This window comes from Galeopterus variegatus, unplaced genomic scaffold (genome assembly GCF_000696425.1).
Source record: "Galeopterus variegatus unplaced genomic scaffold, G_variegatus-3.0.2 Scaffold445, whole genome shotgun sequence".
Taxonomy (NCBI): Eukaryota; Metazoa; Chordata; class Mammalia; order Dermoptera; family Cynocephalidae; genus Galeopterus; species Galeopterus variegatus.
The window spans coordinates 388,771-409,845 of NW_007726556.1; the positions used below are offsets into that span (position 1 = coordinate 388,771).

At 36.1% G+C, this 21,075-nt stretch overlaps 1 protein-coding gene and 1 non-coding gene across 3 annotated transcripts in view; both read right to left on the reverse strand.

Annotated features, from left to right (window-relative positions):
• Window positions 1-21,075, reverse strand: part of KIF1B (kinesin family member 1B) — a 123,566-nt gene that overhangs the window by 69,611 nt on the left and 32,880 nt on the right. The window contains exons 6-15 of one of the 2 annotated variants that reach the window (XM_008568817.1): window positions 20,745-20,856; window positions 18,606-18,683; window positions 17,828-17,893; window positions 17,139-17,156; window positions 13,671-13,746; window positions 12,686-12,764; window positions 11,792-11,934; window positions 10,644-10,685; window positions 7,659-7,870; window positions 780-859 (exon numbers count right to left, since the gene is read on the reverse strand). In XM_008568817.1, the coding sequence (XP_008567039.1) occupies window positions 780-859; window positions 7,659-7,870; window positions 10,644-10,685; window positions 11,792-11,934; window positions 12,686-12,764; window positions 13,671-13,746; window positions 17,139-17,156; window positions 17,828-17,893; window positions 18,606-18,683; window positions 20,745-20,856 (906 nt within the window). The remainder of the gene's footprint in view (window positions 1-779; window positions 860-7,658; window positions 7,871-10,643; window positions 10,686-11,791; window positions 11,935-12,685; window positions 12,765-13,670; window positions 13,747-17,138; window positions 17,157-17,827; window positions 17,894-18,605; window positions 18,684-20,744; window positions 20,857-21,075) is intronic. The other variant, XM_008568818.1, reaches the window with a different exon arrangement.
• On the reverse strand, window positions 14,489-14,562 carry TRNAF-GAA. Its single transcript has one exon. It is a non-coding gene; the product is annotated as a tRNA-Phe (tRNA).

Consider the following 21,075-nt stretch of genomic DNA (forward strand, 5'->3'; position numbering starts at 1 on the left):
AAAGCCGTATATCAACCCTGAAGAACCATTTCTTCAGAATCTAAGAAAGCAATCAGAAAATAACTTTGGTATATGAGTATGGTCTATAAGTGTGATTTTCTCAAATGTTATACTACATGTCCTCCATCATTTTGGCACAATAATTCTAGTTTTAAATTTCCATAATAAATAAGAAAATTCTAATTGTTTGTTACACACACTATATCAGTACATTAGAACTCCCTTCTGCCTCATATTCCATAAAGGGGAAGACATGAACAGACATTTTTTAAATGGATGTTTATTCCAATAGAAAAAGCAACATTTTGGGTTATGCTCATCTTCAGGTTAGAGAACTGATAGAGGTTAAGACAGAATAGGGCTTTTTAAAGTTTGCAACCCAAACCGCCCACCTCTTACCAAAGAGGTTCTGGAGAAGATAACTCTGAAAGTCAATAATCAGAGGAGCTACTTGGAGTTGGGCCTTCATCAAAGGCAGTCTACTTTTTGCAAATGAAAAACTCCATCCCTCAATATGACCCATTTTTTACGGGTCCCTAGCAACATGTAGTATGGTAATTATTAACCACACAACTCCGTAGAGAACATTTAAAAATGTGTATTTCACTTCAAAGTGTAAATTCAACTGGCCATAGTCCCCAGCAAGGCTTATTTTTTCTTTAGTGTTTTAGCAGGGGAGGTTCTTTGTTTTTAACTTCTATTTCATCTTTTCTTACGATAAAAGTAAATCCAAATTCCCTTGAAAACTTAGAAACATTCCAAGATTTTAACCTCCTGACCTCTCCATTCTGATGGCCTCTGTTTTTCGAAGCTTCTCTTCCCAGGTTTCATTCAACTCAGCGATGATCTTCTCTGATTCCTAAGGAAAGAAGAGCACAGATGAAAAGTGACGAAGACTCTTCTAATTTCACATACCCTGTCTAGAAAGGAAAGCAAGAACCAGATTATGCCGTTTGAGGATAAGATGCAGAATCTAACGTGATGAGGTTTTTTTTTCTTTCTTTTTTTTCTTCTTTTAATATGTAAGGTAAAAATAATAAAGACTAGTCCTAAAACTAAATCAACCCCAGACATATAAATCCTCCAAATCCTAATAAAAATACCTTAACAGTGAGTCTGTGTGTGTAAAAGGAGAAGGGTAATATTAACACCCCAAAATGCAAGAAACTTTTTTCTGACAACCACTTCTATAAAAGAATAAAGTCTCAAAGGTATTCATTGCTTTTGCTTTGGTATAATTTCAACATAACACAATACCTTAATTAACACAACTCAGTAGTCAATAAAATAAGGCTTAGTATTAAATTTCATCTGAAGGCATCTAGCCACTGAAGTGACAATTTACTTGCTGAGTGTTCATTATATTATAGAAATATAAGAAATAAAACATGTTTTTTGCTTACTATATACTAGGGAGAAAAGTAACTGAAGACTTATTCAACCAACAGTTATATGTAACCTCATTATATGCCAAACCCTGTGCTAGGCAACCAGGGATATGGCAGGATATAAACTCCTGCCTTCATAAGACTTACATTCTCCTAAGAAGACTGAGATAATCAATTTTAACCAATAAGTACATAGAAAGTGAGATAGTAGTCGGTGCTTTGGAGAAAAATAAAGAAAGGAAGGGAAAGAATACAGGAGGATGGTAGGTGAAGGAGCAATTTGTAGTGAAGTTGTCAGGACACGCCTCACTGACTAGTTATGAGGGAGTTGTGACACAGGAAGAGCAGGAGCTGCGATGTGAGTACATAGGGGAATAAGTAGGAAAGTGCCTGGAGTTTCCTACGAACAACCGTGTGGCTAGAGCATCATGTTTGAGGACTGAAAATTGGTATGACAGAAGTTAACAACAGAACAATACACTAAGTGCTAGAACTGGAGTATTCACAGGAATCTGTAAGGTAGATGAATCAGAGATAAGAGATGCCCATATAGATGAATGAAAGACAAGTAGGAATTGATTAGGCAAAGAATGGAGGGAAAAGGAGTACCAAAAAGGGGGATGAGCAGATGCAAAAGGAGAAAACGTGAGTCATAGAGACAAAATTGGAAAGTGTTATGATGATGATGATGACATGACAGTAGCGATGGCAGTAACAGTAGTGATTAACAAGGAAAAGTCTTATAGTTCACAAAAGACAGCTCACTGAATGGTTCATTTAACAGGGTACTATAAGAAGCCTCTGGGATTCCAAAATCTAATTATCTACATAGAAAGAAACTATGAATAGTATAATACAATAAACCCTAAGGTGTCTAGTATTTGGTTTTCTGGAATTCTTGGGCTTCCAGAATAATTCCATAATTGGACATCTCCTCAAAAACAAAAAATATACCAAAGGCAAGGAAGCATGTAAAAAAGCCAGGAGTAAAGATTCAAGGCAGTAGTTGCAAAAGCAAAGAAGTACAGGAGTCAGGAGAAACAAATAGGAGAGCATAATAAAACAATAACAACTAGCAAAGCTAGGCAAATATCTAAACAGATAAAAGTTAGGAAAGGCATGGGCATCGGTAATGTTTATATAAAGGCAGACACATAGGAGATATTCTTTCAGAAAAGAAAAGAGCCAGTTATAAAGTGGAAGAAACTAGAACAAGTCTGCAGTGGGGGTAGGAAGGTGAAAACACCTAAACTGGCTGTCATTAGCCCTCAGAACACACACCAAGGCTGAAAGGCTAAAACAGCTACCTGAATGGCATCTCTATACAGTTCTCAAGTGGTAATGATTAGTATGCAGTGCACATGCACTCCAAAGCTAAGAGGGGAACCAACAGGCCAAACTAGAGGGCCAGCAACCATGACAATTCCATATAATCCTGGCAAGGAGTGAGAAAGCCAAGAAAGGCCATGTGCCTGGTACCAAGTAGTCAATAGCATATCTATCAAGCACCACGAGTTATTCAACAACGACTGACAGAGTGGCGTTAAATGCTTCTGCATATGACTTTATCAGCACCACACTCTTCCAAGTGAGCCACAGGCCGGCTCTCATATGGCTTTAAATGGGCAACTAGAAGACAAGCTGACATCATAACCTACATGATTTTAAGGCTCATTAAAGATAACTGGGTAGAAATCTTTATAATCTCAAAGTGAAGACTATAAAAACAAAGGAAATGGACAACAGGATGCACTGGACCAAACCAAAGCACCTAGACTAGTATTTATAGTGTGGCCCACAAACCACTTATGGTGGTTAGGGAATACAAAGTTACCCATGAGATATTTAAAAAAAAACTTTTTTTCCTTGTTGTTTACCTTCAGAAAAAGATCATTTTAGAGTAGAGGTTTATCTGGTCGTATTAAAACTATCCTACTTTAGGGCAACTGTAGAACTCATCCTAAGGAAGCAAAGTTACTGTCTACAAATCCTTTTACCATTTTGCTGCCAACTCTAATGTGACTTCTATTTTATCTGTCACTTGGAGTGTAAATCAGAACATGATCTCTTTGTAGAAAGGAGATTAATGAATAAGCTGAGTACTTTTCATTACAGCTTCAAGTTGCAATTTTTATGCTGTCTAGAAAGCTATTTTTAAAAACTATGAGGACGGGGCCGGCCCGGTGGCGCACTGGATAGTGTGCCGCTTGGGAAGCACGGTGGCGCTCCCGCCCGAGGGTTCGGATCCCACATGCAGACCGGTTCCCGCTCACTGGCTGAGCGAGGCGCGGGAGCGTCACCGAGGGTTGCAATCCCGTTGCCGGTCCCCAGTCTGGTACGGGGGCAACACTGAGGGTTGCGATCCGTTGCCGGACACGGAAAAAAGACAAAAAGACAAAAAAAATAAAATAAAATAAAACAATAAAAACTATGAGGACGAGTTAGAGAAAATGATAACTGAGTGTCATATTAGCAAAACTTCAGTACTAGAAAAGGCCTGGGAAACCATTTATTCTGGAACCATTCTACAGATAAGGAGACTGAGGAAAAGAGAAGCTAAGAGATTCACCTGAAGCCACACTACTCCTTGAGCCAGGTCTAGAGCTGAGTTTTCCTGACTCTTACTGTCCTTTCTTTATTTTTTTTCCCCCCTTTTTGTCTTTTTTACTGACCGGCAATGAGATCGCAACCCTCGGTGTCGCGCCCGTACTGGGGACCGGCAATGGGATTGCAACCCTCGATGCCGCGTCCGCACCGCGCTCAGCCAGTGAGCAGGAACCAGTCTCCACATGGGATCCAAACCCTCGGCGGGAGCGCCACCGCGCTCTCAAGCAGCGCACTTCTCCAGTGCACCACCGGGCCGGCCCTTACTGTCCTTTCTTTAAATAAGACAGAATAAATAGGCTTTCAAGTAAATATTCTACAAAACAGCTCACCATAAATTAAGAAAAAGTAAAGGATATTCTGTTCAAGCCCAAATAACAAACTTAGTGTAAATAAAATAGAGACACCAACAGGAAAACAGCAGTCTCAGAGACATCAATTCATTCTGCAGGCAGGCACAGCATGCTGGTGTCCGGGGCTGCCCATAACCCACTTGAGGAACCTAATGTAAGATAAAATTGAAATGGGGATTCACGGTTCAGAAGTGAGGAGAAGATCTTTAATCTCCCTTCCTGCAGGTACTAAACTTAAAAATAAATTCCAAAAAACAGAGGGACATCAGTACCTTCTTTATAGCTCCAAGGAATGCTGGGCTCAGGTGTCACTCACTCTTTGGTCTCACATGATATATGTCTACATCGCTAGCTATTTACACAGCATTGGTTAATAAATGCTGAAGTATGTTCATACACTACACAATTTAATCTTATCTGATGATTCAGTCAAGGAGGCAGAGAAATCCACAGGACAAGTCAGAAATATTTCCATAAAAAAAATTACAGGTTAAGATGTGATACTCAAAAGGTTAAATGCTTACTACATGTAACATTCCTTGAAGCCTTCAGATAGCCAAGGTTTTACTGTAATGAACACAGCATGCTTCATAAGTGAGTTCCAAGTGTAAGGCCCTCAGGCTGCTTAGCACAGCATTTGTCCTTGCCTCCTTCTGTAATAGATATTTGTGGATATTTATAGACTGAGCCTAAGCAATGGCACTCACAGTACTGACTTAATGCCAGACTAATAAATAACAGAACCACCACACAGTGGCTATAGCTATGTGTTTAAAACCTTATTGGACAGGAAACCAAACCAAAGATACAAACTCAGTTTGAGTTGTGACTTAAAACTCAAAGCAATTACATATCACTCTTTCTGACCAGGGAGGTTTGTGGAGAGTTCAAGATATTTATGATGGAGTAACATGGGTGTCCTACACATGGAAATAGGCTAGACAATGAATGAAGCGACAGCAACATTCTGTGTAAAAGTAGCATCTCACCAACTGATTTTTATTTTCTTAAAAATAAAGAGAAGCAAAAGGAAATGAAATGTTAGGAAAATAAATTAACAACCTCTATTGCTATTTTCCATGACAATATTTTTCTCCTGCAGTATCGTGCCATAGGAACCCAGCTCCTAGACATTCTCAAGCATTTCTGTTGTACAACCACTGCCCTGCACTGTGGATGCAAGACGTTATCTGCCTGCAGCATTAAAATGCAGGTCTGCCCGAATGGAATTCTCACCATTCACAAAATAAGAGCAGAACTAAGGTGCTTATGCTTCAGTGAACTACCACGCTGCATTAAAAACTCAAGACTGAACACAAAACTGTAAAGAAGCTATTTTCTTTCTAGAATAAAGCTAGGGAAAATGGAAGATTTCATTTACGTTAGCTTAAGGGAGAATTAAAACAGAGGGATTTATTTTCTGACTAAAGTAATACAGTTTTGTTTTAGTGGGAAGTAGGTTGGGAGAAGAGAGCCCTGAATAATGACAGCATTATTCCTTAGAAACAATTTGGAAGACACTAGGTGACCTAATTCTTTAAAAGTCTAATTAATGTCTTGATTCCTAACATTCGACATTATTTTCAGTTGGTCCCTCTTGGCAGTTAGGAAGAAATTTCTCCACACCGAGATGAATGTTAAAGGGAAGAGTAATCTCATCTGTGCACTAAGGCTTTAATAATTAAATAGTAAGATTCAAAATTCCAAAAGAAAAAACATTTTATATTAAATACTCAGTAAGTGGGAGGTTTCATTCCTCCTTCCCATGGAGCCCCCTATTTCCCACCCTGGCTCTGAATAGAGCCTGCACAGCAACATGGTCACTGAGGCCTATTGTGAGAAAATGAGTGACTGAAGCCTTACCACACAGGACTTCACTAAGGTATTTAGTAAAACTTCAATTTTACCAACAGCAGAAATTACCCTGTGGCTTCCAACATTTAATGAAAAGATTTCTCACTCCCTCTTCCTCTGTCAGGTATTTCAGAACTTCACCCACTTTTTGTTAACATGTACTGATGGAAACAAGATCATTATTTTTCTGAAGCACTGTATTTTGAAGTGAGTAAAATGTCAAGGGAAAAGGTAGGCTGATCAAGAAAGAAAAAGCAGAAGCCCATTCTTCATATAAAATATTTTTCTGCCTCACCTGAAAACCAAAATGAAAGCATCTGACATCTTCAATTTGAAAAGCTCAATTCACTTTTAGTGGTGAAGAGGTTCAGCAAGCCTTTCACTCATTAAATTTGTCACAGTGTGTCACTGTTCTCAATCGTCCTTGAATGAGCAGCATTCATGGGAATAGTGAGTGACCGTGAAGAGGACTGCTGGCTGGCAGCATAAATGCAACTCCCCAGATCCTTACAAAGTGTCTTTGCCCTCTTTGTGTACCCTACTCTGGAACCCCTGAATACAAAAGCCAAAAGGTATGGATCAAACTATCTTCCTGGAGGTGACATGTAGGGGAAGAAAAAAATATCTGCTTCAAAGTAGACAATGCTGTTACAGTCATCTGATGGATGGCAGGATTCTTGCACAGCTTATCTCAGCATCACAAGTGACAATATAGTCTGTTCTCACTGTAGTCATTGAGGGGGAAGGGAAGAAGCTATGAGTTAGAAGGCTTTGCTGCTCCTCTTTCATATTCATGGAGAAAGACAAAATAGAACCTGACAGAGGAAGAGGCTGGGGAAAATCTCCAGCAGCAAATCTGTGTGCCATAGGCAGGTGACCTGCATACATGCAGCACTATGGCCCTGTGTCCCCATGTGTGCCACCAGAGGAGGAGACAGCCCTTCCTCTACAGTAATCATAAGGTGTCAAGGCCTTCTGTGAACTTCTAGAAATTACAATTTCACATGTATTTGAATAAACCTAGTACAGCTACTAGAATGTTCAAACTTTAATTGTATATTTGTTTTACTAACAGAAGCATGGCTCTATACAGAATTCCACCTTCAAATGAACCAAATGTTTCCAACTATTTCTTTTCTAACTAAATTTCTAACTGAACAATTTCATGGTGACATAAACTACCCTAGAATTACTGTACACGTCTACTTATCAGTTACTCTTCATAGCCAACCTATCATCTGCCCATGCATCTCTCCCATCTCACCTGGCCATGTCAAATTTATGCATTCTGGTGAAAATAAATTAATTAACTTATAAGCAGAAAATTCTATTTTCAGGACACCTTTAAGAATTAGAAAGTTCTCCATACACTGAGCCAAATCTCAGTGATTTTTTAATCTGAATTCTGCCTTGTGGAGTTATACAGAATACCTTGCATTCAGACCAAAATATTACTTACCTTTAGACGCTCAATGGCTTCCTCTCCTCCAGGTGTAGACATGATCCTCTCCTGAATACTGGTGACAGACGTCAAGCCCACCTGACTACTGAGTGAGCAGGAAGATGGGGATGAAGTGAGGGACCCCATGGATGCTGTGGAAAAATGGCCAGGGCGTTGATTCTCAGAGGCTAGCAAGTACCTATGCTTATTGTTCTGAAAATCTTTCAGATCTGGGAGATAGAAAGAAAGGAAGGCAGAAAAAGTGGGAAAGAGGGAAAAGAGCAGAGGAGGAAAAAAAGACAGGAAAGAACACTGGTATAAGAAAGGACAGCATTAAAGCGCCAGGACAAAGACACGCTACAATACAAAGACAAGTTATAATTATTCTAGATGGCAGTTCTAAAACATGTCTCTCTTTGAAACTGGTATCCTAGAGGTTAAGAACCACTTTTGAATTTAGAAACTAAGAAAGTTCAATGCAGGTTAACGTTATACCTGGTAGGAGGTAACCAGAGCCTCAAAGGACACTACTTAGGCACACTCCCTCAAGAGCCAAACTATATCCCTTCTGTTCTTTCTATTGTTCCAAGTCCACAATGCCTTTAGATTTACACTAGTCATAAATTCCAGTAAGAAACAATCAATAATTATTTATTTATCAATAATACCCCATATTGGCCCAGCATTTTATGAAATTCAGCAAAAATTTCCAAGAAAATTTTAAAGTTAAAACAAAAATCTGAGCACTTATTAGTGTTCCTTGTATAGCAACATTTCAACATATTCAAATGATTTTTAAAATACACCTCAAATAAAAAGGAGAAGTAATTGTAAAAATGGCAGGATTTTGTGCGAGTCCCAATTAAGAATTCAGGACCAACTGATTGCCTCAACAAGGAAAAACAATTAGCAAATCAGTAAGTTTTGGTGTAGTTTCCATTTATCTATCAGAGCAAGCAAAAAATAAGGCTGATTACTGGCTAATTTAAGCCCTTACTTTGCCTAAGAGTACAACCTTGGGTTACTGGTAATCCTACTTCCTAGTATGAAATGCAAGCTTTAAGGACATACTTTCATTTACCAAGGTCTCTAATAAAACTGTAAATTTAGCTTTTAAACTTAGTTTTGGTTTAAAAAAAAGAAAGGCCACAAAGAACAAAATTCATTAATTTGCTGTTTGTACTTTCCTTCATTGTCATTCTTCTCAAAGAGACACCAAAGGGAAATTATAGGTACTGAAGCATTCCTACCTTAAAATTAACTCATTTTTAAATTTGAGAAAATCTATATTGCTTAAAATTCATACCAAAAATCTAAGTTTTCCTTAAAGGATATTATCTGAGTCAATACAAATAGTTCAAAAAAATATTATTAGCTCTCTCTGTATCTATTTATCTCTACTATTTAATCAAAGTCAGTTCTTAAAGCCCCTTAAAGCCAGTGGTTGCTTCAAGACAGTTTGAAAACCACCATCTGCAAATAGAAAACACAGGAAAACAAGCAAAGAGTCATGTTTCAAAAAGAGGATAGTTCCTGGAGCAAAAAATTAGCTACCAGGTGATGGCAGTAAGGTGGGAAAGACCAAGATGGACAGAGTTTAGACAGTCCAATGGACACATGCAAGCCCTAAAAGGAATTAAGAGAAGTAGACCAAAATGGAAATAGAGTAGTCAGGGCTGCTTTCCTTCACAGATACAGAATTAAAACTTAGTCATGCATGATTTTTCAGGAAATGCCACAGCTGCTCAGAAAAGAGGTAGGCAACAAGCTGGTAGCGGCAACACCCTGAGCACAAAAGCAAGAACAAGAAGTCATCTTTTCCACACCAGTATCATTCAGCTTTGGAAATCTCAGACAGAGTTGTTCCAATTCAAGGGTCACTTCTGCGTTAGACATTATAGTGCCTTCAAGGCCTAACCTTATCACAATAGGGCTACATTTGGTTTCTCCTATTTATTACAGTAAGCTTCATTACGTGCCTTACTGTAGAAATAAACAAATTAATAAGAATCTAAAAATTAACCCCAAAAGCAAGATTCTTCATTTTTTCTAAGACAACAATTCCTTGATAAATTACCTTAAAAGTGTAAGAAATTATTTCCTCACCAACTTAATGATATATATATGGAGAGAATAATGAAAGGTGTAATCTTTTATAAAATGTTCTCTTTTCAAGCACACATTTTAGACACTTAAGTTTTCTTAAATTTAACTTCTAATTTACGAGAAGGGGAAAAAATGTTTATCTAACCATCAAGTAAGCTGAGGCCCAAGATGTGCAGAAAACCAACTTAGCATGACACAGGTGAATGCTAACCCAACATTTACAGACTCCTCAATCACAGACAGTGTCGCCCACTGGAAATGATAATTTTTAATTATATACATGAAGTCTCAAATTTACAATGCTAATTAAAAAGGATTTTTCTACAAAATAATCAGACCCTAAAGGGAGCAACTCGAGGCAAAAAAAAAAAAAAAAAAGTGTAATAGTAATTAAAAGCAAGGGCTCTGAGTTACACTACCCAACCTGAGTAGAAACCATGGGAACTTGAGCAAACTAACCACTCCAGGCTTTGGTAAAGTGGGCATAAAGGAACTTATTCAGAGTCATTGACAGAATTAAGAGATAATACATTCAAGGTGCCTAGAACAGGGCCTGGCACATATTAACACTCAATAAATGTGAGCTGCTGTCATCATTATCATAATCTATGATTTTGGATTTAATTTAATCACATAAGGGGGAAAAACTGAAGAGTAGAAGCAGCAAGAGATTCTTAAGCCTCTCAGTTTCACTCAAGCAACTAACTGAAATTCAGCGAAGACTGCTTTGTTAAATGAAGAAGGGCAAAAACAGGATCATTTCTGATTCTACACTATGCTCTGTCTGGGATTTCCCTGTTAGGATTGCTGGCATGCAAAGCTCATTTTAAGACTGATCCAGCAGAGGCAGATTAGCAAGTCAGAGTGCTGGAAATAACCAATGCATGAAATACACACATTTGCCTCCACTTCCAGAGTAATCATCAATCAGTGGATCAACTGAAGGTAAGCAGGAGGGAAAATACGAGAAGGGTCAAACTTCAGGTAAAGCAGTGACACAGAGAGGGAACAGTGGTATTTGGCATTTGGGAAAATGAAAAAGTTAACACTTAAAACATATTATCAATTTTACAAATTATATTAATCTAAACTTAGGCTCTAATCAATAAGAAGAACTAAACTAGTCTTTGAAAATCTTACAATTCCAAGGACTATAATATTAATTTTACACTCAAAAAATAAAAATATTAGTGCTGATAACACCAAGGTCCTGGGTTCAACTCTGTACCAGCTAGACACCAAAAAAAGCTTAAACAAACCCATATTCCACTATGTTCTACTCTATCTGAATAATCTATTTTACTAACTTATGAGAACTTCTGATTAGATATAATACAGACAATAAATCAGAGACTTTTAAAAGATGCATTTTAAGACAACATTATAAAACAATACTCTCTGGAAGTCTAATTCTTAAACTTGAAAGGAATAGGACTTTTCCCCTTCTTATGTTCATAGGGAACAGCGGGCATTCAATCATTTTACAGGAGGAGGGGACCATTCAACGGTGAATCTTGTCAAGGGCAGGTCAAGGGTTCAGATCTCCTTAAATAAATAAATAAATAAATAAATAAATAAATAAATAAATAAATAAATAAATAAAAAGGAACATCTCAAAGATAAATCTTTTCTGAAATTAGAATTGAATGGAGCGTTTCTTCTTATACATACATTACTACTACTACACTAATCCAGAGAAACCCATGAAGCAAAAACAAAAATTTTGAGTACTATTTATATAAAGTGATTAATTTCTCAGTGAGAATAAGTTTAACATTCAAAATAAATTTCATTGTTCATCTAAGATAGATTCTAGTACAGATACAAGTAGTGACATATTCATGTCTTAAAAACTAATTTCATAAGTTCACATGGTTAACCTAGGTACATACTACAAAATGGAATCTGGAGATCATTTCCATTGAGTTAAAAAAAAAATTTTTTTTTTCACTATCATCTAGCTTCATCAAATTCCTTAAATCAAAGTTTATAAGAACCCTGAAGAGGAAAGGATTAGATTTTATGTTAATCCTTAATTCACTTACTATCAATAATATCTCCCAGCCCCTGAGCACGAAGAAGGTCCTTCAGCCGTGTCACCTCCTCCTTTAATTCACGAACCAGTTTGGCATTGGGATCTTCATTGATAACAGCATTGCATTTAATTTGTTTTGCGCGATCTGCATATCTAGATCCAAAAAGGAAATTCATTCTTGCCATTTCTCAGATGCTCTACTTCTCACAAGTAAAATACCATTATTTCTAAATAAAATATCCTGAGTATTTAAACATTTTATGAGCCTTGATAATAATATATTTACATAAAGCTTTACGGGACCTTATAAAGATGAGGATAAAAGTGCAAATAAATTTAAGTGATTTGCCCAACATCACAATGGAAATAAATACCAAAGAGAGGACTCAAACCCAGTCTGTCAGACTATATAGCGTTCCTTCCATTACATTATATCAAGTGTCTTAAATGGGAGAACAGAGCTCCAGATTAAAGTAATGGAACCTACTCGCATATAAAAATATTCTAATAGGGAACATTCTGTTGGTAATTTTTAATGCTACATGTACTTGTAATTGTATTACTCTTTATGACTTGAGCATTTCTATAATGACAAAAACCACCAGGAGACACTTTTAAGAAAATTTCACTATTATCTAAAAGTTATCCAAAAATCTCTCTTGAGCAATTTTAAGCTCTTTTTTATGAAAAAGTTCCTGCCCTTTCCAATGAAACTGAAAATCATAAACAGGTAAATTCCATTATAATACAAATAGTTCTTTCCCCAAGTTTTCCTTGCCATGAGAGGAAGAAATCATTATTTATATAAATGACTACCCACACAGCATAAGAAAATCCATGATATAAAAAACCGACTTATGATGGCAATGTGGTCTATTTAGTTACTGAGATCAAATGAGAGTACCTCAGAGTGCTCAGAGTTTCATCATAGTTGATGTCTGCTGGACTCAGAGCAGCAACCATTGCAGTCCGAGAATTGCCACCTAAAAAGATGAATTACAAATATCTCAAATAACACTTATTTTAGAAAGAATTTTATTAAATGTGTCAAATCTGATGGCATAATCTCAGATCCTAAGATTTCATCCAGTGTCAACAAATTCCTTAAATGTTCCCATGCCAGGTACTGTAATACTCAAATTTTGGTGTGTAGGTTTAATAGGTCCAGATCCTGTCCTCCCACTCTCTCACAAACCCCCTCCAATCAAAATCTCAGCCATTCCATCAAAACTGCCCTTAGCAATGTGAAAGTCACTGGTGATGGGGATAAGCTCAACAGTTCATTCTCAGCCTCTTCCTTCTATCAGCAACATTTGACACAGCTGATCACTCCCTCCATCTTGGTAAGAAAAAGCAGTGAATAAACAGCAATGACCTGAAGGCCTGAAAACATTAGCAATAAGAAGGAGTAAGGGAGCTGGCCAGTTAGCTCAGTTGGTTAGAGCATGGTGCTGATAACACCAAGGTCTCAGGGTTTAATCCCTGTACCAGACAGCCGCCAAAAAAACAACAAAAAAAACAAAAAAAGAGAGAGAAAGGGCGGAATAAGGGTTGGCAACGTCTGATTATGTGAACCTCAGAGGAGCATGGGGTTTTGAAAGAACTTCAAGGAGGAGTGATAGTTTGAAGCAAGTGTGGGGAGTCAGGAAGACACCATGGTTCATGCCCCAAAGTAAATGAAATATGGAAGAACACCCTGATTTAAAAGTTAGTGAATCCAACCAGCTTACATTAAAAGCAAAAGGCAAGGAGCACTCAAGTTAGTAACGTGAATATGTAGAGATTATTCTTCTCCAAAACAGACACAGGACAATTAACCACAAAAGATAATCAGTAAACAGCTATAAAAAGATAACTATAAAGTGCATTTTCAACAGTGGTCAACATACCTAGATTTTCTCGAAGGAGCCAAGTAAGTACAGAATCCCTGTAGGGAATAAAATCAGTTTTCTTCTTCTTTTTACTCTATTAAAGAGAAAGGATCAGCCTTAGCATTCTTGGGGGGGGAAATTTACATGAAAGGAAAACGAGTCTACTAAAATTAACAAGTAAATTACAGTAGAACTCTATCACTGTTAAAATTTATCATTCAGTTTCAATTCTTCACAATACCCAGAGCTCATGCAATAAAATAATTTTTTCTTTTTACATTTTTGAAAAATTTATAACATACACAACAGTTGAGAGAGTAATATAATGAGCTATCATATACCCATCACGCACCTTCAGTCATTATCAATATTTTGCCAATAATCTTTCAATTATCCCCCAAACTCTTTTCTACACTTGTTTTCCATGAACCATTTTGGAGTTAAGTTGCATACATCATGTCCATTTACCCCTAAACACTTCAGCAAAAGAGTACATTCTCTTGTGCAGGCAGAGGACAACGACCAAATTCCAGAAATTTAACATCAATACAATATTATTACCTAATATTCTGTCCACATCACGTCTTTTATAGACGTTAGTTTTTTAAAACAATGCAATATTTCACCTATAAATACTTCAGGTATATATCTCTCACAAAGAAGGACTTTTTTAAAAAAACATATTCACAAAACCATTATCACACTTAACAGTAATTCCTTAATATCATCTAAAACCTACTCCTCAAACAGTAATTTTTATTTCTGCAGAAGGAGAGATATGAATCCTGTGCATTCCAGGTTGGATGTGTAGAGAAAGTCCTTTTTTTCTTGGCAGCTGCCAAGTACGGGGATTGAACCCTAGACCTTGGTGTTTTCAGCACCACGCTCTAACCAATTGAGCTAACTGGCCAGCCCCCAGTTAACAAATTTATTTGGCCAACCACCAAATCATCAAGTGGATTGTTGCCTATCTAATAACTCTTGTAAGATGATATACATTTGGTTTCTTTGAAAGAAAATTATGACAAAAATAAAACTTACCATTGGGACTAAAAGTGAAAAGGTCAAAGTGGGGCAATTTGCTAATTTAGAGATTTGTAAAAACTCTAAAAAGTAAAAACTAATGCAAATGCTTTGCAGGAAATAGCTACTCAAATATCCTCTGGCTGACTTCTGTGTTGTGATGCTTTAAGAAGCTATCAGGGGGAAAGCTAGGGTTCAGTGATGAACATCGCTCCAGCAAATGACAGTTTTATAATTCATTCCTGGTGTAATCCAAGTTTAAACTAAGAATGATCTACTATTTGCAAAAGCACAGGTATTCAGAAAAAGACTAGTAAGTGGATGATCTCTGGGTTGTTCAGGAAAAAAGGGAGTAGACAAGGGGCACTTTAATTCCATCTCTTATCAAAAATGACCACACCACCCACAAACATACACCACCAATTAGAAAGTTATTTCCAATAAGTTTCAATTTTAAATTGCACAGACCTCTAGGGAGAATTAAACCTTCATTTATTCACAGATTAGTGGGACAAACTTTCATCACTACAATTAAGGCCTAACACCTCAGTTTATCCTCTTGTAGTTCCTAAACACACCTAAACACCTCACTTTATCCATTGTTAGAACTGAAAATGCTGTAAGATTTAGAGTATGCCAGTTACAATGACCACAATCAGTACTATAAAAATAAGTAATGTGGGTTTGCCAAAAATGTTCTGTCTTCATTTCTGTCAATTAGACTAAATTAAGAAGGAATAGCTAAATGAAGGAGCATAAGTAAACTTCAATCTTTTCCATTTGAAATAGTCCAATTTTTAGCCATTTCTTTTCTATTTGCTCTCTTATAAAATTAATCTCAGCTTTTCTCATGTTTATACATTTTTTGAAAATAAGTGCTTCAGTAGTTACATAAAAAGCCTTATTTGGATCATTAACCTCTCTAAAAAGAAATACTGTTAAGTGTGGATGGTAATAAGTATGTTTCTCTCTCCAGTAGAAATAATAATACATTTTAATTAATCAAAAATTATGCTTATTACATAAAAACTAAAATTTATTTCTGATCTATTATAGTTTTGACATAGATGCAAAGCACTAAACTGGGTTTTATAAAACTGATTATAAAAAAATCATTTATGAATTATTGTGGCACAGAGCAACGTGGGACATATACAGATAGTTTGTAAACTTTTCCTGTGGTTGATACGCTGATAGATGAGCAAATGGACAGGACAAGTTAGATGAGTTGATAGAAGAGCAAATGGAGAGGACAAGTTAGAATGATCACTAAATTTTAACTCTTCATCGTTCTAGGACCCAGATTAGATAGATATTTGAAGAGTGTTCGCACATGTACAATATCAAATAGCAGGTAGATTTCTGAATCTAAGGCACCTTCTTCTGATAGAGAAAAACAGAAAAAGGGCATTACTTTTTATTAAGTTATTTTTGTAGACGTTGAGAGAATAAACAAATTTATATATTTGAAAATATGAATATAAAGGGCCGGCCCGGTGGCGCAATGGAGAGTGCGCCGCTTGGGAGCATGGCGGCACTCCCGCCGAGGGTTCGGATCCCATGTGGAGACCGGTTCCCGCTTACTGGCTGAGCGCGGTGCAGGTGCAACACCGAGGGTTGCGATCCCGTTGCCGGTCCCTGGTACGGGCGCGACACCAAGGGTTGCGATCCCGTTACCGGTCAGTAAAAAAAAAAAAAGACAAAAAAAAAGAAAATATGAATATAAAATATTTCAATGCAAATACTGCCTCTATCTCCAATTATACTCATGTGATTTGTAACAAATTGTTAGGGGTTCTAACTATTATTTTGCAAAAAAGAGTACTAATAAATTTTAGAGCATTTGAATAGAAATATAAGGAAGAGAAAAATCTATAGTATTTGCGTAAAAAAGGATGCAAATATGTTTTCTAGATGCAGTCAGAAGTTTAATTTGATTCTATAGGCTTCACTTTAAGTATAACCAAAGAGTAAAAAAAAAAAATTAATGTTTTTATCCATGACCTTTCAAGGTAAGAAATAAGTTAAGATAATACAAAGAGGTTTAAGGAAATATATACCAATAATTTCAAATAGCCAGCTATGGTTTTAGAATGGTACCCTTAAGAAATTTAATTAATTGCCTTTTCAAGTGGTTTGCAGAACTGTCAAAAGACAGTCCTATAGATCACTAGAAGTACTGTAAGATAACACAATGTAAAGTTTCCTCAAGTTTCTCTCTTGTTCCTTTATTTTTAATTCCTTCTCCAAAGCACATCATGTTCCCTAAATTAATTTTGGTGTGAAGTCTCATGATTCATGGTAACCCTAAATAGCCATTCTGAATTAAAGAGCCAGAAAACAAATGACAAAAAGTTTTTTGAATGTTCCATTCCTCCTTATGCCTCTATATATCCTGCTGAGAATTTAAAACCATAACAGTTAATTCTAAAGCTAGTTCATCTCCACTAATCCCCACCGTACCTTGCTGGTGCAGTTATCCTACAGATGAAAGCATTAAAAGGAATGAACAAGAACACAGGATAAGCCTCCAAATAGAAAATAATATTTCATTTAAATTTTAAGTTACACATTATGACTTCTCAGAGACAAGCAGAAAAGCATTTAATTCTTTTTAACAACTTAAATGAGTTATTAAACTAAATTAGAGCACACAATGACTAATACTTCCTCAGCTTCTAACCTAAATAATGAAATCCCTTGTGTTCCACTGTTAAGGAATAGAAAAGAATATTTTAAAAATATGTATTACTGACTCCCAAATCAGCAGCATTCACCAAAGCCAAATTGCTCAAAATACTCCAAAAGGTATGACATTCTACTTTTAAAAGATTGCATAGGAAAAGAATATAAAATAAAAACACTTGGTTTTTGTGAGAAATATGAAGCAAGGCTCAAAATATTTGTCAAATCTTAGGTCTCTACTCTAGCCTTTACAGATCTGTATTTACTTTCATCCTCAATCTCTTTTACTTTCAGTACAAAGTCAAACTGTGTTATACCTAGTATCTTATCTGAAAAGCTCTAAAAGGAGAAAGTCAAGATTACATAAAAGGTCCAAAAAAAGACAGCCTTCATAGACAATGAAAAATACCATTGATTATATTTGCTGAGCAGACAAATTTCTCCTTATTATGAAGTATAAAACTTACCACCTCTGCCAAGGCTGAAATGACTTTGCCCAAAGTTGTAAGAGACTTATTAATATTTGCTCCTTCCTAAAATAAATACCAAACATAAAAGAATTATGGTGAAGAATTTCTACTATTGCCAGATCATATACAACATAAAATACAATTTGTCATATGCTAGCATATTTATTTAAGATCACAAGTTCTAAAAATCTCCTTTCATCCTCAATCTTTGCTCCTCTCCAATTGATAACACGCTGGGACCACATGCCTAACTCATAGTCCTAAAGTATCTTCAAGACATCTATACTCCAAAACCTTACAGATGGAGCCTTCTTCCCATAGCTCACTGACATGAAATTTCTGCTCATTAAGCAATATCTCTATCAAAGTCTATGCTTGTTCTCATATCTAGATCTTGTATAATCTATTCCCATTACTGTCTTACTTCCATCTAGCCAAATCTAGCCTGTTTCTTGAAATACAATTCATCTTTCACCTTGACCATGAAGTCCTCCCTAACTATTATGCTATATAACTTATCCTTTCATTGCAGTTATAATCAGTTGTCGGCAAAATTCTTCTGTAACGGGCCAAATAAAAATTATTCTAGGTTTTGTGGGCCATATGATCTTTTTTGCAACTCTGCCACGGCAGTGCAAAAGCAGTTACAGAGGATACATAAACGAATGGATGTAGCCATGCAGGCAGTGGGCTGGATTTAACCCACTGGCCACAATTTGTTGACCCATTAACAGAATATTTATTGACTAGGCCATTTATTTGGTAAAATAAATACCTTTAATCGAGTCCCCTTGGCACCAGTTGAATCAGCTCTTTCGCTTCCAGCTAGATCCACCAGGCTGATTTTACTAACCTGATAAAGAACAATAACATGGGGGCAATTCAAAATAAGCAAGGTAGAGACAGAAAACATTTAGAAGCAGGACATTTTTTAAAAGATTAAGGTATGGAGAAGACTAAAAATATTAAAGCTCTTAGCTATGGCACAAGATGATAAAGACAACATATATCATAATTTAAAGAATGTGCATAAAATTCATTGCAATTATCTTGGTTCAAAAGAAGTAATTTTAGGATGAACATAATATTTTACAACAGTATGTCATAAAAATATATAAAACACATCAACCCATTAAATGGCATAATAAAAATGAAGCTTTGAGCAACTGGAACTCTCACATATGGCTGGTGGGAATGTAAAATGGTACAATCACTTTGGAAAACAGTTTGGCAGTTTGTTAAGAAGCTAAACATACAACTGCCATTAGACTCAATCATCCTACTCCAAGGTATTTACCAAGAGAAACAAAAACAAATGTCCACACAAAGACCTGTACACAAATGTTCACAGCAGCTTCATTTTTAATAATCAATAGCTGGAAACAATTTAAGTGCCCATCAACAGTGAATCAATAAACAAACTGTGGTGAATCTATACAATGGAATACTGTCAGCAATGAATAGGAACAAACTATTGACACACATAACAATATGGATGAATTTCAAAATCATTTTGCTAAGTGAAAGAAGCCAGGCAAAAATAGTACATACTGTATGATTCCGTTTATATAAAATTCTATAAAATGTAAACTAATATATAGTGATAAATGCAGAAATTGCCTGGGGATGGGGTGGAAGAAGGGATAGAGGGACATGAGGCAACTTTTCCAGGTAATAGAAATTCTCATTATCTGGACTGTGGTACTGGTTTCACAGGTGTATACACATGTCAAAATGATCAAATTTTACACTTTAAGTATGTGTAGTTTATTATATACTTCAGAATTATATACCTCAATAAAGTTGTTAGAAAAATAAAGCTTCGAGAACGCTTAGACAAAAGTATCCAAAATGGATTATCAAGAAAGCTATAGTTATGGGATTAACGTCATTAATTTTGCACATTTGACACTATGGGAAAAGGGCAAAAATGCTTTCACAAAGAATGTTCATTGGTGCCATTCAGATAAATCCTAACTACCAAATAGGATTAATATTATAATCTTTGGCTAAACAAGTTATTTGATCAGCTATATAAGGAGTATATTTTTAAAAATAATTTCCAGTTAAAAGCAAACAAAAGTCACCAAGTAAAAGGTGATTCTAGTTTTTACTGACAACGGATGGTATCATAAAGTACTCATTTTATTAGGCAAAAGATCTTTTGTAACTGCCAATAAATCTAACTTCAGATTTTAAAATGCAGTTGCATGCTACTTATCAATTTAGGCAGAGTAGAATTCAACATAAATTTTTTATTAACAAAAATAATACAATTAACATTTATTGAGTGCCTACTCTGTTCCAGACACTATTATATGCACTTAACTTACATTAATACTTAGCCCTTTTAACAACCCTATGAGGTTTGTTACAAATGGGGAAACCAAGGCACGAAGATGTTAAGTAACTTCCCCATGGTAATATAGGTGAAAAGAGGCAAAGCCAAGTTCAAAGCAAGCAGTCTAATTCTAAAGTCTACAATATTTAACCACTATAGAAAATAAGAAATAAACAAGCAAATGTATCTGAAGAGCATCAGAACTGTTGTGCAGTTATTTATTTTCCAGGAATAAAACATCTCTTGCCTGCCTAATCATTTGCTTAAACACTTAATGTCACAGTAATGTTATCCTAGCTAAAAAAAAAAGAGACAGAGAGAATACACACACCAAAGAAGGCTAATAAAGTAATAATTGAAAGGTTCCAGTCAAGAAAAAGAAAAGGATTTTTCTCCCCTGAGAACTATTTAACTATCTCGGATTGAATGGTTTTTGAGATCCAAAATCTTAATTTGTTTTTTCTTAAGAAAAATGACAAGCAGAGGCTATAAAACACTCCCCTCCACAAAAAGTAGAGGGTAGCAAAATCCCCATCCTTCATAACTCAAGCCCAAGGACTAAAGTTCTCCTACCTTCTCAGTGGAAAGGTTGGTCTCAGTATCATGTTTCTTCTGGGTGAAAACAATAGTAAACACGGCATGGGAACGGCTACTTGTTTCATTCATGTTGGTAGCTGCCACTGTCCTAAGTAAACATAAAGATGACTATGTGACAATGGAATTCTTAGGTGAGAGTTAAAATGGAGAGCAGGCTCCACATTATAAGCATAACAATCACAAGTAATAGCCTTAAACTTATTCACAAATTGCAAGATTGTCACTTACACAATTGCTCCCAATACTGCCTTATTTGTGAGCCCACTCCAGTGGCACCCATCAGAATCATTTTTCATATTCCAGCTAC